The following is an 18,136-nucleotide window of genomic DNA, read 5'->3' as shown; positions in this document are numbered from 1 at the left end:
GTATTTCTATAAGTTGTACCAGTAGTAGTACTAGTAGCAGTAATATTACTGATAGCAGTTATTGTAATAGTAGTAGTAATCATAGTAGTAACAGTACTTCTATAAGTTGTAACAGTAGCAGTAATAATACTGATAGTCATTGTAATAGTAGTGGTAGTAATATAAATAGTAATAGTAATCATTATAGTAACAGTATTTCTATAAATTGTACCAGTTGTAGTATTAGTAGCAGTAATATTACTGATAGCAGTTATTGTAATAGTAGTAGTACTATTATAAATAGTATTAGTATTCATAATTTTAACAGTGTTTCTATAAGTTGTACCAGTAGTAGTACAGTACTAGTAAGAGTAATAATACTGATAGTCATTGTGATAGTAGTAGTACAATAACTAGTGATAGTATTCATAATAGTAACAGTAACAGTATTTCTATAAGTTGTACCAGTAGTAGCAGTAATAATACTAATCACAGTTATTGTAATAGTAGTAGTAATATTATAAATAGTAGTAATATTCATAATAGTAACAATACAAGTTGTACCAGTAGTAGTAATAGTAGCAGTAATCATGTAGAGTGTGTACAGTACTAGAAAAGGTGTGTTATTACTTCATGTAGAGTGTGTACAGTACTAGAAAAGGTGTGTTATTACTTCATGTAGAGTGTGTACAGTAATAGAAAAGGTGTGTTATTACTTCATGTAGAGTGTGTACAGTAATAGAAAAGGTATGATATTACTTCATGTAGAGTGTGTACAGTACTAGAAAAGGTATGATATTACTTAATGTAGTGTGTACAGTAATAGAAAAGGTATGATATTACTTCATGTAGAGTGTGTACAGTACTAGAAAAGGTATGATATTACTTAATGTAGTGTGTACAGTAATAGAAAAGGTATGATATTACTTCATGTAGAGTGTGTACAGTACTAGAAAAGGTGTGTTATTACTTCATGTAGAGTGTGTACAGTACTAGAAAAGGTGTGTTATTACTTCATGTAGTGTGAACAGTACTAGATATTACCTGCTCAAAGTACTTGAGTACTAGAAAAGGTGTGTATTACCTGCTCAAAGAGGAAGAGATACTCCATGCTGTCCACAGAGATGCTGTCAGCGTCCAGCAGGCAGTAGAGTTTGAAGCACAGTTTCAGCTGACCTTTGGACTCTTTGCTGGAGATGCTGCCCTCACAAACACCCACAAACACACACACACACACATTATAGACTATGTGAAACCAGAGCAGCACAAAGGCCGCTGTGTTGGCGTTCTGTGAACAGGAAGTGGAAAGTTTGTGGGCGAGTGAAGGACTTTCACCTGGTGAGGATGTCGGCCATGAGCGCGCCGCCCGACACGGGCTGCTCCCACAGCGGGGTGTGCTGGTACAAAGCGAAAGTGTTCTTGCTGTCTTTCAAGCCCAGCCGGTGCTGCATCCTGTGCACCACCTGAGGAACACGCTCCACTTTAGAAAAAGACAGCGGGAGAATGTTACTGCTGAGGGGTCAGACCTCGTTGGCGGTGGTGTGGGAGCTGATGTAGAGCTGGCAGGACCCGGGTCCAGGGTAGTGCACCGTGCACAGCATCTCCTGCCGGCTCATCAGCCTCTGGATCTCCTCCCAGGACGGAACACACTCGCGACACTTGGTCTTGTCCAGGGACTCGCTGATGAAGGACGCGTAGTTGTCCATCTCGGAATCGGGGCTCTGGTTCTGGATCCTGTGATTAGAAAGTCACATTTTAAATGGTGTCTAACATCGGCAAGGAATAAAACTAATTAGTCACCTGTGGAATGACAAAACAGGGAATTTGGAAATGGGTTACAGTTCTGTTTTTCAACCACTAGTGTGCCGTGGGAGATTATCTAATTTCACCTATTTGGGTTAAAAATATTTTTTGCAAACTAGTAATTATAGTCTGCAAATGATGTGTTGTTGTTGAGTGTCGGTGCTGTCCAGAGCTCGGCAGAGTAACCGTGTAATACTCTTCCATATCAGTAGGTGGCAGCAGGTAGCTAATTGCTTTGTAGATGTCAGGAACAGCGGGAGGCAGTTTTTTAAACATTTTTATTTTATTTTGTCATAAAGAAATACAATCATGTGTGCTTACGGACTGTATACCTGCAGACTGTATTGATTTATATTGATATATAATGTATATATTGTGTTTTTTATGTCGATTTAATTTTTTTTTTTAAATAAAAAAAATATTTATATATATATTTTTTAAATTTCTTGTGCGACCGGTACCGGGCCGTGGCCCGGTGGTTGGGGACCACTGTACTATATAATACTTGCAAATGAGACTAAGTGTAATAAAACAATATAAAACAAATGGACAGCACAGTTAATATCAACTCAATGTTAAATTAAAAAAAAGTATATTATTAAACAATTAACATTCATTGACACACAAAAGTACCGAAAATTAGTACCGTTGTTAACTATCAGGTACTAGGTACTAGACTGGCACATTCAGTGTAATGGCAAAAGACTACTTCCTAGCTGAGGCAACACACCGTAGGCCCTCTGCCATAGCCTATAAACTACTGCCCTCTAATGTTTTGGTATTGCAACTGCATGCAAAGTCTACTATATAATACTTGCAAATGACTAAGAAGTGTAAGAAAACAATATAAAACAAATGGACAGCACAGTTAATATCAACTCAATGTTACATTTAAAAAAAGTATATTATTAAACAATTAACATTCATTGACACACAAAAGTACCGAAAATTGGTACCGTTGTTAACTACCAGGTACTAGACTGGCACATTCAGTTTAATGGCTGAGGCAACACACCGTAGGCCCTCTGCCGTAGCTTATACACTACTGCCCTCTAATGTTTTAGTATTGCAACTGCATGCAAAGTCTACTATATAATACTTGCAAATGAGACTAAGAAGTGTAAGAAAACAATATAAAACAAATGGACAGCACAGGTAATATCGACTCAATGTTAAATAAAAAAAAGTATATTATTAAACTATTAACATTCATTAACACACAAAAGTACCGAAAATTGATACTGTTGTTGACTACCAGGTACTAGGTACTAGACTGGAACATTCAGTTTAATGGCAAAGACTACTTCCTAGCTGAGGCAACACACTGTAGGCCCTCTGCCCTAGTCTATATACACTACTGCCCTCTAATGTTTTAGTATTGCAACTGCATGCAAAGTCTACTATATAATACTTGCAAATGAGACTAGCATGCAAAGTCTACTATATAATACTTGCAAATGAGACAAAGTGTAAGAAAACAATATAAAACAAATGGACAGCACAGTTCATATCAACTCAATGTTAAATAAAAAAAAGTATATTGTCAAGCAATTAACATTGACACACAAAAGTTTTGAAAATTGGTACCATTGTTGACTACCAGGTACTAGGTACTAAAGTGGCACATTCAGTTTAATGGCAAATACTACTTCCTAGGTGAGGCAACACAACTCTGCCGTAGCCTATACACTACTGCCCTCTAATGTTTTGGTATTGCAACTGCATGCAAAGTCTACTATATAATACTTGCAAATGAGACTAGCATGCAAAGTCTAATATATAATACTTGCAAATGAGACTAAGTGTAAGAAAACAATATAAAACAAATGGACAGCACAGTTAATATCAACCCAATGTCAAATTTAGAAAAAGTATATTATTGAACAATTAACATTCATTGACACACAAAAGTACCGAAAATTGGTACCGCTGTTGACTACCAGGTACCGGGAATTGGCACGAGTGTGGTACACTCACCATTTTTGAGTCTAGCATACAGGTACTAACACTAGACTGCTTTTTCTTGTACTTCTCAAGGCACTTAAGCCCTCGCAAGACAAAGTGTAACCAAGTAGTGTTTACCACGACACCTTTTTTTTTTCGTTCTCTATTTTCTTTGAGCCGCTGACAAAATGTTCACACATTAGTTCAGTGGGGACGTTAAACAGCTTCAAAGCGAAAGAAAAAAACCCAAAACATGTTTGACTTTGACCGAGCGCGCCAAACAGGAAGAGGTGTTTCCGTTTGGCACGGACCCGGGGGCCACTTCCTCCCGGCGGAACGTCCAGGCTGGACGCATGAAGCCGCGCTTTTAGAAACCATCAGCTAGAGAATTTAAAAAATTTTTTTAAAAAATGAAGTTTTGAGCATGTGTAAACACAAAAAGGAAGGAGACTATTTATTATGTTATGTATAAATACATTAAAAAGAGGCGTTCAAAGACTGTTGGAGAGAGGGACACTTATTAGGAATGTTCCACTGATCCCTCCTTTACCCCCTTTTTTGCTGCTTCCTTGCCCACTTCTCTTCCCTGCCAGCCCACACATTCTCTGGGGGGCCTCTCAGGCCAGGAGTGGGAGGTTACCTGGGCCCCGCTCCAGCATTGGCGCTGCCCAGCTGCAGCCTCAGAACAAAGTGCGTGAGAGCAGCGGCGGGAAATATTTAAAAAAAAAAAAAAATAAAAATAAAAAAAAAGTTATGTGCGCTGCGTGAGCCAAAATGTTCATTCCAGGCGCAGACATATAGATAAGGGCCCCAGCGGCCCTTTGATGGGGGACAGAAAACGTGGCGGGGGGGGGATTAGCGCCCCGCTAATAGCGTAGATCAGCATGCATGAGTGGCTGATTCGGAGCTGCAAACCCTGCATTAATAAGACTGCAGACGCTAACAATGTCAAAGCCTACGATGGCGCCGAGATGCTTCTTTTTCTCCTCCGTCTCAGAACTCGGTGCTCTGAATAACTTGATGTGCTGCAACATGCGTACAGGAAGATCAATCCCAGCTCCAATTTCATGGACTAGATGGTCCAAGAGCAGATGAAACAAAGCAGCTGTTAATACTATAACAGAAACTTTGCACAGCTAACTGAAGTGACAGCAGCTCTGCTGGTTGCAGCCAGTACTACAACTGGCCTCAAACTAAGACAAATCAATATAAAAAAAACTTATATTGTGATATAGTTTTTACTAGAGATGTCCGATAATGGCTTTTTTGCCGATATCCGATATTCCGATATTGTCCAACTCTTAATTACTGATTCCGATATCAACCGATACCGATACATACAGTCGTGGAATTAACACATTATTATGCCTAATTTTGTTGTGATGCCCCGCTGGATGCATTAAACAATGTAACAAGGTTTTCCAAAATAAATCAACTCAAGTTATGGAAAGAAATGCCAACATGGCACTGCCATATTTATTATTGAAGTCACAAAGTGCATTATTTTTTTTAACATGCCTCAAAACAGCAGATTGGAATTTGGGACATGCATGAGAAGGTGGTGGTGGTGGTGGTGGGGGGGGGGGGGTGTATATTGTAGCGTCCCGGACGAGTTAGTGCTGCAAGGGGTTCTGGGTATTTGTTCTGTTGTGTTTATGTTGTGTTACGGTGCGGATGTTCTCCCGAAATGTGTTTGTCATTCTTGTTTGGTGTGGGTTCACAGTGTGGCGCAAATTTGTAACAGTGTTACACTTGTTTATACGGTCACCCTCAGTGTGACCTGTATGGCTGTTGACCAAGTATGCCTTGCATTCACTTGTGTGTGAGAACCGCCGTAGATATTATGTGATTGGGCCGGCACGCAAAGGCAGTGCCTTTAAGGTTTATTGGCGCTCTGTACTTCTCCCTACGTCCGTGTACACAGCAGCATTTAAAATAGTCATAAATGTTACTCTTTGAAACAGATACCGATAATTTCCGATATTACATTTTAAAGCATTTATCGGCCGGTAATATCGGCAGTCCGATATTATCGGACATATCTAGTTTTTACCCATATCGCCCAGCCCTAATTTTAGGCATACGGCGGCATTCGTCTTTTACAACTATTGCTAATCCTGACAGACTTCATGACAGACAACAAAGTTTACTTTGGGACAAATGATGATCCAGAACATTATATTTTTGAGCCTGAATATACAGAGGATGAGCTACAACTTTTAGAAGCTGAGTGATAAGCAAGATCCAGAAAGTTATTGCTAAGTGCTAAACAAGAAATACAAATTCCAAACATAATAAAACAAATCACTTACTGTACAATGTCTGCTCTCACTGGGACGTCGACTGATGAAATGTTTATATCTTCCCGTTAAGATGAAGAATTAATCAATCAACAATCAATTCCACACTTTGACTTACAGGTGCTCCTTATGAAAAACTGACTTTTTTGTTCCAATATTAATATGTTCCTGGAGCCCTACACTATATTGCCAGAAGTATTTGGCCACCCATCCAAATTAGCAGAATCAGGTGTCCTAATCACAGGTGTATGAAATCAAGTACGCAGAGAGCTTCATGGAATGGGTTTTCCATGGCCGAGCAGCTGCATCTAAGCCATACATCACCAAGTCCAATGCAAAGCGTGGGATGCAGTGGTGTAAACAAACTGCGGGCCGCATTTTGGACACCGCTGTTCTAAGCGGTCTAAATAAAGGCTCAATAAACACACCTTCAGTAGACTATTGTGGGGCCTGAGACTTATCAACATTTGTCAAAAAAAAAGAAAAGATTAAAATATCTAAACCAGGGGTATACAAAATGCAGCATAAGGGCTATTTTTGGTCCGCAGCTGGTATTTTAATGGCCATATTCTAAAAATAAAACAATTTTCTAATGGACGCAGCTCGTGCTTCGAATAACTCTTATTGCTAGAGATGTCCGATAATATCGGCCGATAAATGCTTTAAAATGTGATATCGGAAATTATCGGTATCGGTTTCAAAAAGTTAAATTTATGACTTTTTAAAACTGTACGGAGTGGAACACGGACGTAGGGAGAAGTACAGAGCGCCAATAAACCTTAAAGGCACTGCCTTTGCGTGCCGGCCCAATCACATAATATCTACGGCTTTTCACACACACAAGTGAATGCAACGCATACTTGTTCAACAGCCATACAGGTCACACTGAGTGTGCCGTATAAACAACTTTAACACTGTTACAAATATGCGCCACACTGTGAACCCACACCAAACAAGAAGGACAAACACATTTCGGGAGAACATCCGCACAGTAACACAACATAAACACAACAGAACAAATACCCAGAACCCCTTGCAGCACTAACTCTTCCGGGACGCTACAATATACACCCCCCACTACCCTCCCATCCCCACCCACCTCAACCTCCTCATGCTCTCTCAGGGAGAGCATGTCCCAAATTCCAAGCTGCTGTTTTGAGGCATGTTAAAAAAAATTATGCATTTTGTGACTTCAATAATAAATATGGCAGTGCCATGTTGGCACTTTTTTCCATAACTTGAGTTGATTTATTTTGGAAAATCTTGTTAAATTGTTTAATGCATCCAGCGGGGCATCACAACAAAATTAGGCATAATAATGTGTTAATTCCACGATTGTATATTTCGGTATCGGTTGATATCGGGATCGGTAATTAAGAGTTGGACAATATCGGAATATCGGATATCGGCAAAAAAGCCATTATCGGACATCTCTACTTATTGCAAAACATTGTTGCCCTTTGAAATAAAATTAACTTAATTTATTGGTGCACCACAATAATTTTAACATGAAACATCTCTTTTAAAAAGAAAAAGCAAATATTATATGAAAAACAATATCATAGAAATTCTCAAACTGGGGCTCCATCTAATGGTACACCAAGGATTTTAGTCATTCTTTAAGTAGAGTGTTTTATTTTCCTACCGACACAGTGTTACTGTTCAAACTGTGTGTAGTGTTACACTGGACAAAAATATTAAACAAAACCTCTGCCTTGTTTTTTAATGAATACTTAGGCCTACTATGCTACTGTATTTTAACGGTCATTAGAGTGGTATTTGGGGGAGCCAAGTGTTTTCTGAGGTGGTACTTGGTGGAAAAAGTTTAAGAACCACTGCAATAGAGTGTAGTACAAACAACTAAAATAGTTTAAGAAGTAATGGAACCTCGGAAAGCGGATTTCTACGGTATTTCCTTCAAGATGCTTTTGTATGGAACACACCATCAACAGCAGCTTCATATTTTCATGGATAAATATTCGCTGTTTAGATATTTTAAAGTTTTTTGCTGGCTTGGCTGTGTCAAAGGTAATTGTTTTGTTCAGGTAGCTTACAGGCAACTGTCCAAGGAAGATAAAGTTACCTCTTGAGGTGGAACCTCAGGTACTTCAGGACGGTGGCGCCGGGCAGGAAGGTGCAGCTCATGCAGGTGAGCAGCTGCCAGTAGCGCAGGTGGGCGGCGGTGTAGGGGGCGGGCGTGTGGCTGGTCTGCTTCACCAGCTGGCAGTAGACCTCGTCGCGCAGGGGCCGCAGGTCCAGGCAGGTCTGCAGCACGCCCTGGATGATGGGGACGGGGTCCCGCGACGACTCCAACTGCTGCAGGCAGTAGAAGAGCTTGACGGACTCTTCCCGCAGCGAGCCGTAGCCTTTGCCGTTGTGGTCTGCGCGGAGAAAGGCCACTTATTACTCGGTATGTGCCTATTTTCTAGAAAAGGTACGTGATCGCCATTGCAGATTTAAGGCCTTTCAATGCCGATCACACCCCGTGGTCATATTGTTTGAACTATTAGTCCCCGGCTGACTAGGTAGCAGCAAATGATGTATCTCCATACACAGTGTGGAGCCGCTCCCTTAAGTTACCGTATTTCCTTGAATAGCCGCAGGGGCGCTAATTAATTTAAAACCTCCTGTCACTCCGGCGTTTACCGGAAACCGGCGGGATGGGCGTGCATGCGGCAATTATTTTAAAACCTCTTCTCACTCCGGCGTTTACCAAAAGGAATGCGGTAAATTTAGGCGTGCGCTTTGAGTGTGATGTAAGCATACCATCATGAAAAGCACATTTCATTAAAAAAAAACGTTATTATGGTCTTACCTGTACTTATAAATGGCGTCCATTTGCAGCTCCTTCTGACCAAAAGCATCAATAACTTGTTTATAGAAGTCTTCCTTATTTTCTTTCTTCCGTTTTAAAAGTCTCTCTGTCTCGATGGAGATATTCCTTTAATTATTACCTCCTGCTTCCATTGAAAGTCCAGTTTAGAAAACTGTTTTATTTTAGATACCGGTATGTAATCCTCCATGTTAAAAGTTCAGGCATAGGCTGCGTGTGTTCACTTCTTCTGCAGTACCGGAAGTCGCAAGAAGGATCACTAGCGCGGCAGCGCCCTCTACCACCAGGAGGCGGGAGTCATTTCATGACTCATACAGTATTTGACATACGCAGCTACGGTATATTAATAAAACATAGCTGCTTACTGTTCTTTTTAGCATACTGTACCGGTATTCAATAGCTTGGACCTTAAATCCTACTGAATAGCTCTTTATCCTTTTTCCTTTGTGCGATTGTAAACTACTGAAAGCAGCTTCCTCCATTTTGAAAATGAGGACAGGTAAAGTGTCACTCGTGACGTAACGAATTTGACCCGGTGGAAGTTCTAGCCATATGCTAAATATTTTGCGAAACGAGTTTGACCCGGCGAAAATTATAGACATGCGATAATAAAATTAATATTTTGCGAAACGAATTTGATCCGGCGTCAATAATGAACCGGCTATAAGGCCAAGCATGCGTTAATTATTTTGAGAAACGAGTTTGACCCGGCAGTAATTCTAGACGTGCGAATACTATATTCCCTGCGCCAATTCAAGGAAATACGGTAATAAAAATCATTATGGCAAATGAACTGCCTTTCTTAACATGTAAACAACTTTTTTGTTTAAAAATGCCTGTAATATTGAATCTATGCGAGTTTTACTAGAATCAGGTATTTTGGTAAGGTTTACAAATACAAAAATTTGGTTTTACTTAGGAGTGTCGGTTCGGTACGTACCTCGGTTTAGAGGTCACGGTTTGGTTCATTTTCGGTACAGTAAGAAAACAACAAAATATAAATATTTTTGGTTATTTATTTACCAAATTTGTAAACAATGGCTTTTTTCTTTTAACATTGGGAACACTATAATAATTCTGCCCACGTTAATCAACATTAAACTGCCTCAAGTTGTTGCTCGGATTAAATAAAATGACAAAACTTTTCTTCTACATATAAAAAGTGCAACATTAAACAGTTTGAAGTCAACTCATCATGCTTAATTTATTACAGCATTGGGGATTTTTATTATGTAAATGTTATATTTTTATCAACATGTGATAGCAGGGACCCTGCCATTCAAAACTAGGCTGCTCCATTACTAATGATTAATGTAACTATAGCTGAAAAAAATGGTACAATAGCAATAGGAGAGACTATTCATCCCTGAACACCATGGAGTTCATGTAGGCTTAATGATGCAGTTACATTATTATATCAACTATCAGAGACAGAAACTCTTCATTTAACATAATATCCTTTTTTGCTGCTTCAACACAGAAAAAGGTAAAGTGAAATAACAGACAGACAGGGCTTTGCTGTCCATAACACACACACACTCAATATGACAGTTATTTAAACATAACTCCTAAACCACACATGAAAAATGGCTAATAATGCCTGAAATAATGCATCCTTGTGAGTTTTACTCGAAACATATGCTTTTTTTAAGGCTTGCAAACACAAAAATAAGTTTTTTACTCAATATGACTAATGTTCTTAAAATCCTGAGATAATGCGAAAAAAGCAATACAAATGTATTCCAACATTACTCCTAAACCAAACATGCAAAATGTCTAAAAATGCCTGTAATAATGAATCAGGTATTTTGGTAAGGTTTACAAATACAAAAAATAGGTTTTACTCACTATGATAGTATAACTGCCACACTCAATATGACAGTTATTTAAACATAACTCCTAAAGCACACATGCAAAATGGCTAATAATGCCTGGAGAAATGTATCTTTGTAGGTTTTACAGGAAAACAATTTTTTTTGTAAGGTTTGCAAAGACACAAGTTAGTTTTTTTTACTCAATATGACAGTACAACGTTCATACTAAATATGAAAGTTATATAAACATAACTCCAAAACCATTTTTATGTCTAAAAATGCCTTTAATATTGTATCTATGTGAGTTTTACTAGAATCAGTTTTGTGAGGTTTGCAACTGAGGGCCACACACTGAAAATCAAAGCATGCGGGGGGCCATTTTTATATTCATTTTTTTTTTTTTTTTAACCTTTAGGGCTCCTTTCAACTTTTATCCCGGGGGCCCACAAGGGTCTCAGTCATAAAAATGTTAAATAAGTCATATATTTATGTTTTTGTCATTTTCATAATTCACGCATAAATCTCTCAATCAACTTAAGGTCTATCTGTTATCTATTTTTTGTGAAAGAAAACTTGTTTTTTTTATGGCAAACACAAAATAGGCAATATTTCCCCCCCCCAAAAAATGTCTAAGTGGAATATTTGAAGTGAAGTAATTGAAGCCTTGAATAGGTCAATAATTTATAACATATATTTTAATAAAGTAAATTCATAAATTCATTATCATTTATTAAGAAATTACAGTTTAAAAAAACATTAAGGCTCCACTCATAAAAGCATTAAAAATAAGTCAAATTATTTTTTTTTTTTACTTTAAAGACCTAACTCTCTAGATACTGTGTCATCTATTTTAGAGATGTCCGATAATGGCTTTTTTGCCGATATCCGATATTCCGATATTGTCCAACTCTTAATTACCGATTCCGATATCAACCGATACGATATACACAGTCGTGGAATTAACACATTATTATGCCTAATTTTGTTGTGATGCCCCGCTGGATGCATTAAACAATGTAACAAGGTTTTCCAAAATAAATCAACTCAAGTTATGGAAAAAAAAATGCCAACATGGCACTGCCATATTTATTATTGAAGTCACAAAGTGCTTTTTTTTTTTTTAACATGCCTCAAAACAGCAGCTTGGAATTTGGGACATGCTTTGGGGTTGAGTTGGGGGGGCGAGAGGGGGATGGCGGGGGGTGTATATTGTAGCGTTAGTGCTGCAAGGGGTTCTGGGTATTTGTTCTGTTGTGTTTATGTTGTGTTACGGTGCGGATGTTCTCCCGAAATGTGTTTGTCATTGTTGTTTGGTGTGGGTTCACAGTGTGGCGCATATTTGTAACAGTGTTAACGTTGTTTATACAGCCACCCTCAGTGTCACCTGTATGGCTGTTGACCAAGTATGCAGGCATTCACTTGTGTGTGTGAAAAGCCGTAGATATTATGTGATTGGATCGGCACGTAAAGGCAGTGCCTTTAAGGCACGCCCCCAATATTGTTGTCCGGGTGGAAATCGGGAGAATGGTTGCCCCGGGAGATTTTCGGGAGGGGGTCTGAAATTCGGGAGTATCCCGGGAAAATCTGGAGCGTTGGCAAGTATGACTGCTCTGTACTTCTCCCTACGTCCGTGTACCACTCCGTACAGCGGCGTTTTAAAAAGTCATACATTTTACTTTTTGAAACCGATTCCGATATTACATTTTAAAGCATTTATCGGCCGATAATATCGGCAGTCCCGATATTATCGGACATCTCTAAAGACTGCAGATGACAGTCGAAACATGTCAGTCAAAATTTCCATCCAGTATACAGAAAATATTCCAACCATCCGTTTTCTACTGCTTGTCCCTTTAATATTGCCTGACTAAAAGAACATTTTAAAACATGGTGGCTGTGTCGTGCTTACATGTGTGCTCCAAGCCGGCGTAGGGGAAAGGCAGCAGGGGGGCGTAGAGCGGGCCCTGGGTGTACTTCAGGATGGCGTTGTGCTGGTAGATGTGCTCCACCGCCTCCGGGTTGAACTTGTTCTCCTGAAGGAAACAAAAATAAGCTCCAGTTCGTGTTCCTTCGCCATGCGTGCGGGTGATGGAGTGCGTCCGGGGGGTGAGCGGGGGCGCATTTCTGACCGCGGTCACAACGCCGCTCTGGCAACCTTCAAAGCGGCGGGCGAGGTCAAGCGACGACCCGGGAGACACGCCGCAGCTCGGCCGACACGTAATACTTACACGTAATACCGGGCTGATGTAACAGTTGGTTGGGGGGCGCATAATAAATGAAAATAAATAATAAATGAAAATAACAATACTTCATCCGCTCGTGTCAGCGAGGTCGACGTGTTTGGAGTCCTTCGAGGAGAGGACAGATGGCTTCCGCGCTATCGCCACGCAGCACCTGTTGCTCATTAGCAACGCTGCCACCGATACGCTCTAAACCCGCGACCCCCTTCCTTTCTCCCTGGCCGCCAGACAAGCGTGCTCAGTGGGGCAAAGTTGACACATTCCTCCGCAGTGTTCCGTGCAGAGATGACATGCGCCACTTCCAACAGACAAAAAGATGATGAAATGTGTCGTGGATGCTGCTTGTCACACCAACATAACATAAACATGCCAGCAATTTTCCCTCATTATCCAAACCGCACTCAGTATGTTGGCAAGCAGGAGACACTAAGTGTGTTTACAACACTTGGTCTGTTAAAGCCTGCAGCTCTGCTTTTACTAATGAAATGAAGATTTTTATTGCCTTTTTTGCATTTCAACTTAAGAGTTGAGTCAAACCCTACAGTAAAAGTGTCTGGGCCAGACTGAAAATTAAAAACAATTAGAAAGTTGTCGTTAAACGTGAATGAAGTCACCAGAATAACGTATGATTTTTGCAGGAATAAAAGTCGTAAAACATTTTTTCACACTTTTTCCAATGAAGGGGAAAAAAGTCAGAATCTTAGGAAAATACAGTATTTACACTTTTTTTGGTCAAAATTTTCAATGAGTTTTTTAAAAAAGGTCATAATTTCTGTGTGATGTTTTTTGTGGGAGGACAAAAATAGTAAAAATATTAAATAAAAGTCCTATTCCAAAAAAAAAAAAGGCAGAATTATTACAACAATAAAGTTGATTTTTTTTTAAATCTACTTTTGGCAAAACACTAGGAATCCTATCACCATAAAGTCAAGTTTTTGAAGAAAATAAGAAAGTACTTCTTTTTTTAGGTAAAATTATGACAAACTGTCAATTCTTTCCAGAAAAAAGTCATAATCTTACAAGAATAAAGTATTTTTTCTTAAAAAAGAAAAAAAATATTTTTTGGGATAAAATACATTTATGAGAAACAAATCATAAAGTTTTATTTGACTATTTTAAAAAATATGTTTTATTAATTTTAATATTCGTATTATCATATTTTAGAAGAAATTACCAAATTTTACAAACAATCATACTCTTCGCTTTGGTGAAGTAAAAGTAAAAGTCCTATTTTAAAAGAAGAAAAAGGCAGAATTATTACAAAAATAAAGTAGATTTTTTTTAAATCAAATTTTGGCAAAACACTAGAAATCCTATAAGGTCACGTTTTTGAAGAAAATAAGAAAGTAGTTCTTTTTCGAGGTAACAGTTGCAATTATGACCAACTGTCAAATTTACACAAATGTTACAAACAATCATACGCTTCGCTTTGGTGGAGTAAAAGTAAAAGTCTTATTTTAAAAGAAGAAAAAGGCAGAATTTTACAACAATAAAGTTGATTTTTTTATTTTTTTAAATCACATTTTGGTAAAACACTAGGAATCCTATCACCATAAGATCACTTTTTTGAAGAAAATACTTCTTTTTTGAGGTAACAGTTGCAATTATAACAAACTGTCAATTTTACACCAATTTATTCCAAAAAAAAAAGTCATAATCCTACAAGAATAAAGTTATTTTTTTCTTAAAAAAGAAAAAGATTTTTGGGGAAAAAAACTCATTCATGAGAAAAAAAATCATAGACTACTTTTTTACTATTTTTAAAATGTGTTTTATTTATTTTAATGTTAGTATTATTATATTTTAGAAGAAAATACCTAATTTTACAAACATTAATCATACTCTTCGCTTTGGTGAAGTACAAGTAAAAGTCATATTTAAAAAAAAAAAGAAAAAGGCAGATTTATTACAACAATAAAGTTGATTTTTTAAAAATCAACTTTTGGCAAAACACTACGAATCCTATCACCATAAGGTCACGTTTTTGAAGAAAATAAGAAAGTAGTTATTTTTTGAGGTAACAGTTGCAATTATGACAAACTGTCAATTTTATACCAATTTTTTCCAGAAAAAAAGTCATAATCTTACAAGAATAAAGTATTTTTTCTTAAAAAAGAAAAAAAAAAATTTTGGGGGAAAAAATACATTTATGAGAAACAAATCATAAAGTTTTATTTTACTGTTATTTTAATATTAGTATGATCATATTTTAGAAGAAAATACCTAACTTTACAAACATTAATCATACTCTTCGCTTTGGTGAAGTAAAAGTAAAAGTCCTATTTTTTTTAAAAGAAAAAAGCTGAATTATTACAACAATAAAGTTGTTTTTTTTTTTTTTTAAATCTACTTTTAGCAAAACACTAGGTATCCTATCACCATAAAGTCAAGTTTTGGAAGAAAAAAGGAAAGTACTTATTTTTTGAAGTAACAGTTGCAATTATGACAAACAGTCAATTTTACACCAATTTTTCCCAGAAAAAAATCATAATCCTACAAGAATAAAGTATTTTTTCTTAAAAAAGAAAAAAAAAAGATTTTTGGGAAAAAATACATTTATGAGAAACAAATCATAAAATTGTATTTTACTATTTTTTAAATGTTTTATTTATTTTAATATTAGTATTATTATATTTTAGAAGAAAATACCCAATTTTACAAACATTAATCATACTCTTCGCTTTGGTATAAAATAAAAGTCCTATTTTTAAAATAGGATTGCTAGTGTTTTCACAAAAGTTGATTTAAAAAAAAAAAATCAACTTTATTGTTGTAATAATTCTGCCTTTTTCTATTAACATAAGGTAATGTATTTGAAGAAAATAAGAAAGTAGTTCTTTTTTGAGGTAACAATTGCAATTATGAATTTTACACCAATTTTTTCCAGAAAAAAGTCATAATACTACAAGAATAAAGTATTGTTTCTTAAAAAAAAGAAAAATACAATTGTGAGAAACAAATCAAAGTTTTATTTTACTATTTAATATTGTATTTAATTATTACTATTATCATATTTTAGAAGAAAAAAACTAATTTTACAAAAATTACTCATACATTTTGTGACAGACAAAAATACTTAATTTTACACCAATTGAATGTGTATTTTTCCTCCCAGAAAAAGAGTAATAATCTTACAAGAATAAAGTAATCACTTTGAAAAATAAAATAAATCAATAAAAAAAGTCAAGACCATAAAGTCAAGTTTTTGAAGAAAAAAGGAAAGTACTTATTTTTTGAAGTAACAGTTGCAATTATGACAGTCAATTTTACACCAATTTTTCCCAGAAAAAAGTCATAATCCTACAAGAATAAAGTATTTTTTCTTAAAAAAGAAAAAAAAAGATTTTTGGGAAAAAAATACATTTATGAGAAACAAATCATAACATTTTATTTTACTATTTTTTAAATGTTTTATTTATTTTAATATTAGTATTATTATATTTTAGAAGAAAATACCCAATTTTACAAACATTAATCATACTCTTCGCTTTGGTATAAAATAAAAGTCCTATTTTTAAAATAGGATTGCTAGTGTTTTCACAAAAGTTGATTTAAAAAAAAAAAATCAACTTTATTGTTGTAATAATTCTGCCTTTTTCTATTAACATAAGGTAATGTATTTGAAGAAAATAAGAAAGTAGTTCTTTTTTGAGGTAACAATTGCAATTATGAATTTTACACCAATTTTTTCCAGAAAAAAGTCATAATACTACAAGAATAAAGTATTGTTTCTTAAAAAAAAGAAAAATACAATTGTGAGAAACAAATCAAAGTTTTATTTTACTATTTAATATTGTATTTAATTATTACTATTATCATATTTTAGAAGAAAAAAACTAATTTTACAAAAATTACTCATACATTTTGTGACAGACAAAAATACTTAATTTTACACCAATTGAATGTGTATTTTTCCTCCCAGAAAAAGAGTAATAATCTTACAAGAATAAAGTAATCACTTTGAAAAATAAAATAAAACAATAAAAAAAGTCAAGACCATAAAGTCAAGTTTTTGAAGAAAAAAGGAAAGTACTTATTTTTTGAAGTAACAGTTGCAATTATGACAGTCAATTTTACACCAATTTTTCCCAGAAAAAAGTCATAATCCTACAAGAATAAAGTATTTTTTCTTAAAAAAGAAAAAAAAAGATTTTTGGGAAAAAAATACATTTATGAGAAACAAATCATAACATTTTATTTTACTATTTTTTAAATGTTTTATTTATTTTAATATTAGTATTATCATATTTTAGAAGAAAATACCCAATTTTACAAACATTAATCATACTCTTCGCTTTGGTATAAAGTAAAAGTCCTATTTTTAAAATAGGATTGCTAGTGTTTTCCAAACAGTTGATTTAAAAAAAAAAAAAAAAATCAACTTTATTGTTGTAATAATTCTGCCTTTTTCTATCAACATAAGGTAATGTATTTGAAGAAAATAAGAAAGTAGTTCTTTTTTGAGGTAACAATTGCAATTATGACAAACTGTCAATTTGACACCAATTTTTTCCAGAAAAAAGTCATAATCCTACAAGAATAAAGTATTTGTTCTTAAAAAAAGAAAAATACATTTGTGAGAAACAAATCAAAGTTTTAGTTTACTGTTTAATATTGTATTTAATTATTACTATTATCATATTTTAGAAGAAAATACCTCATTTTACAAAAATTACTCATATTTTGTGACATACAAAAACATTTTACACCAATTAAATGTGTATTTTTCCCCCCAGAAAAAGAGTAATAATCTTACAAGAATAAAGTAATCACTTTGAAAAAAATAAATATTAATAATTAAAAAAAAGACAAGACCATAAAGTCAAGTTTTTGAAGAAAAAAGGAAAGTACTTCTTTTTTGAAGTAACAATTGCAATTATGACAAACAGTCAATTTTACACCAATTTTTCCCGGAAAAAAGTCATAATCCTACAAGAATAAAGTATTTTTTCTTAAAAAAGAAATTTTTTTAATTTTTTATTTTACTATTTTTTAAATGTTTTATTTATTTTAATATTAGTATTATCATATTTTAGAAGAAAATACCCAATTTTACAAACATTAATCATACTCTTCGCTTTGGTATAAAGTAAAAGTCCTATTTTTAAAATAGGATAGCTAGTGTTTTCCCAAAAGTTTATTTAAAAAAATAAATAATTCTGCCTTTTACTATCAACATAAGGTAATGTTTTTGAAGAAAATAAGAAAGTAGTTCTTTTTTGA

General features: G+C 35.3%; 1 protein-coding gene across 1 annotated transcript in view; it reads right to left on the bottom strand.

Annotated features, from left to right (window-relative positions):
- The window catches only part of plekhh3 (pleckstrin homology, MyTH4 and FERM domain containing H3), a 131,202-nt gene that overhangs the window by 7,950 nt on the left and 105,116 nt on the right, over positions 1 to 18,136 (bottom strand). The window contains exons 7-11 of the mRNA XM_062050029.1: positions 12,583 to 12,706; positions 8,110 to 8,407; positions 1,506 to 1,713; positions 1,315 to 1,442; positions 1,064 to 1,178 (exon numbers count right to left, since the gene is read on the bottom strand). Coding sequence (XP_061906013.1) covers positions 1,064 to 1,178; positions 1,315 to 1,442; positions 1,506 to 1,713; positions 8,110 to 8,407; positions 12,583 to 12,706 — 873 coding nt within the window. The remainder of the gene's footprint in view (positions 1 to 1,063; positions 1,179 to 1,314; positions 1,443 to 1,505; positions 1,714 to 8,109; positions 8,408 to 12,582; positions 12,707 to 18,136) is intronic.

The sequence above is a fragment of the Entelurus aequoreus genome, linkage group LG06 (genome assembly GCF_033978785.1).
Source record: "Entelurus aequoreus isolate RoL-2023_Sb linkage group LG06, RoL_Eaeq_v1.1, whole genome shotgun sequence".
NCBI classification, from domain to species: Eukaryota; Metazoa; Chordata; class Actinopteri; order Syngnathiformes; family Syngnathidae; genus Entelurus; species Entelurus aequoreus.
This window is presented reverse-complemented; position numbering and strand designations above follow the sequence as displayed.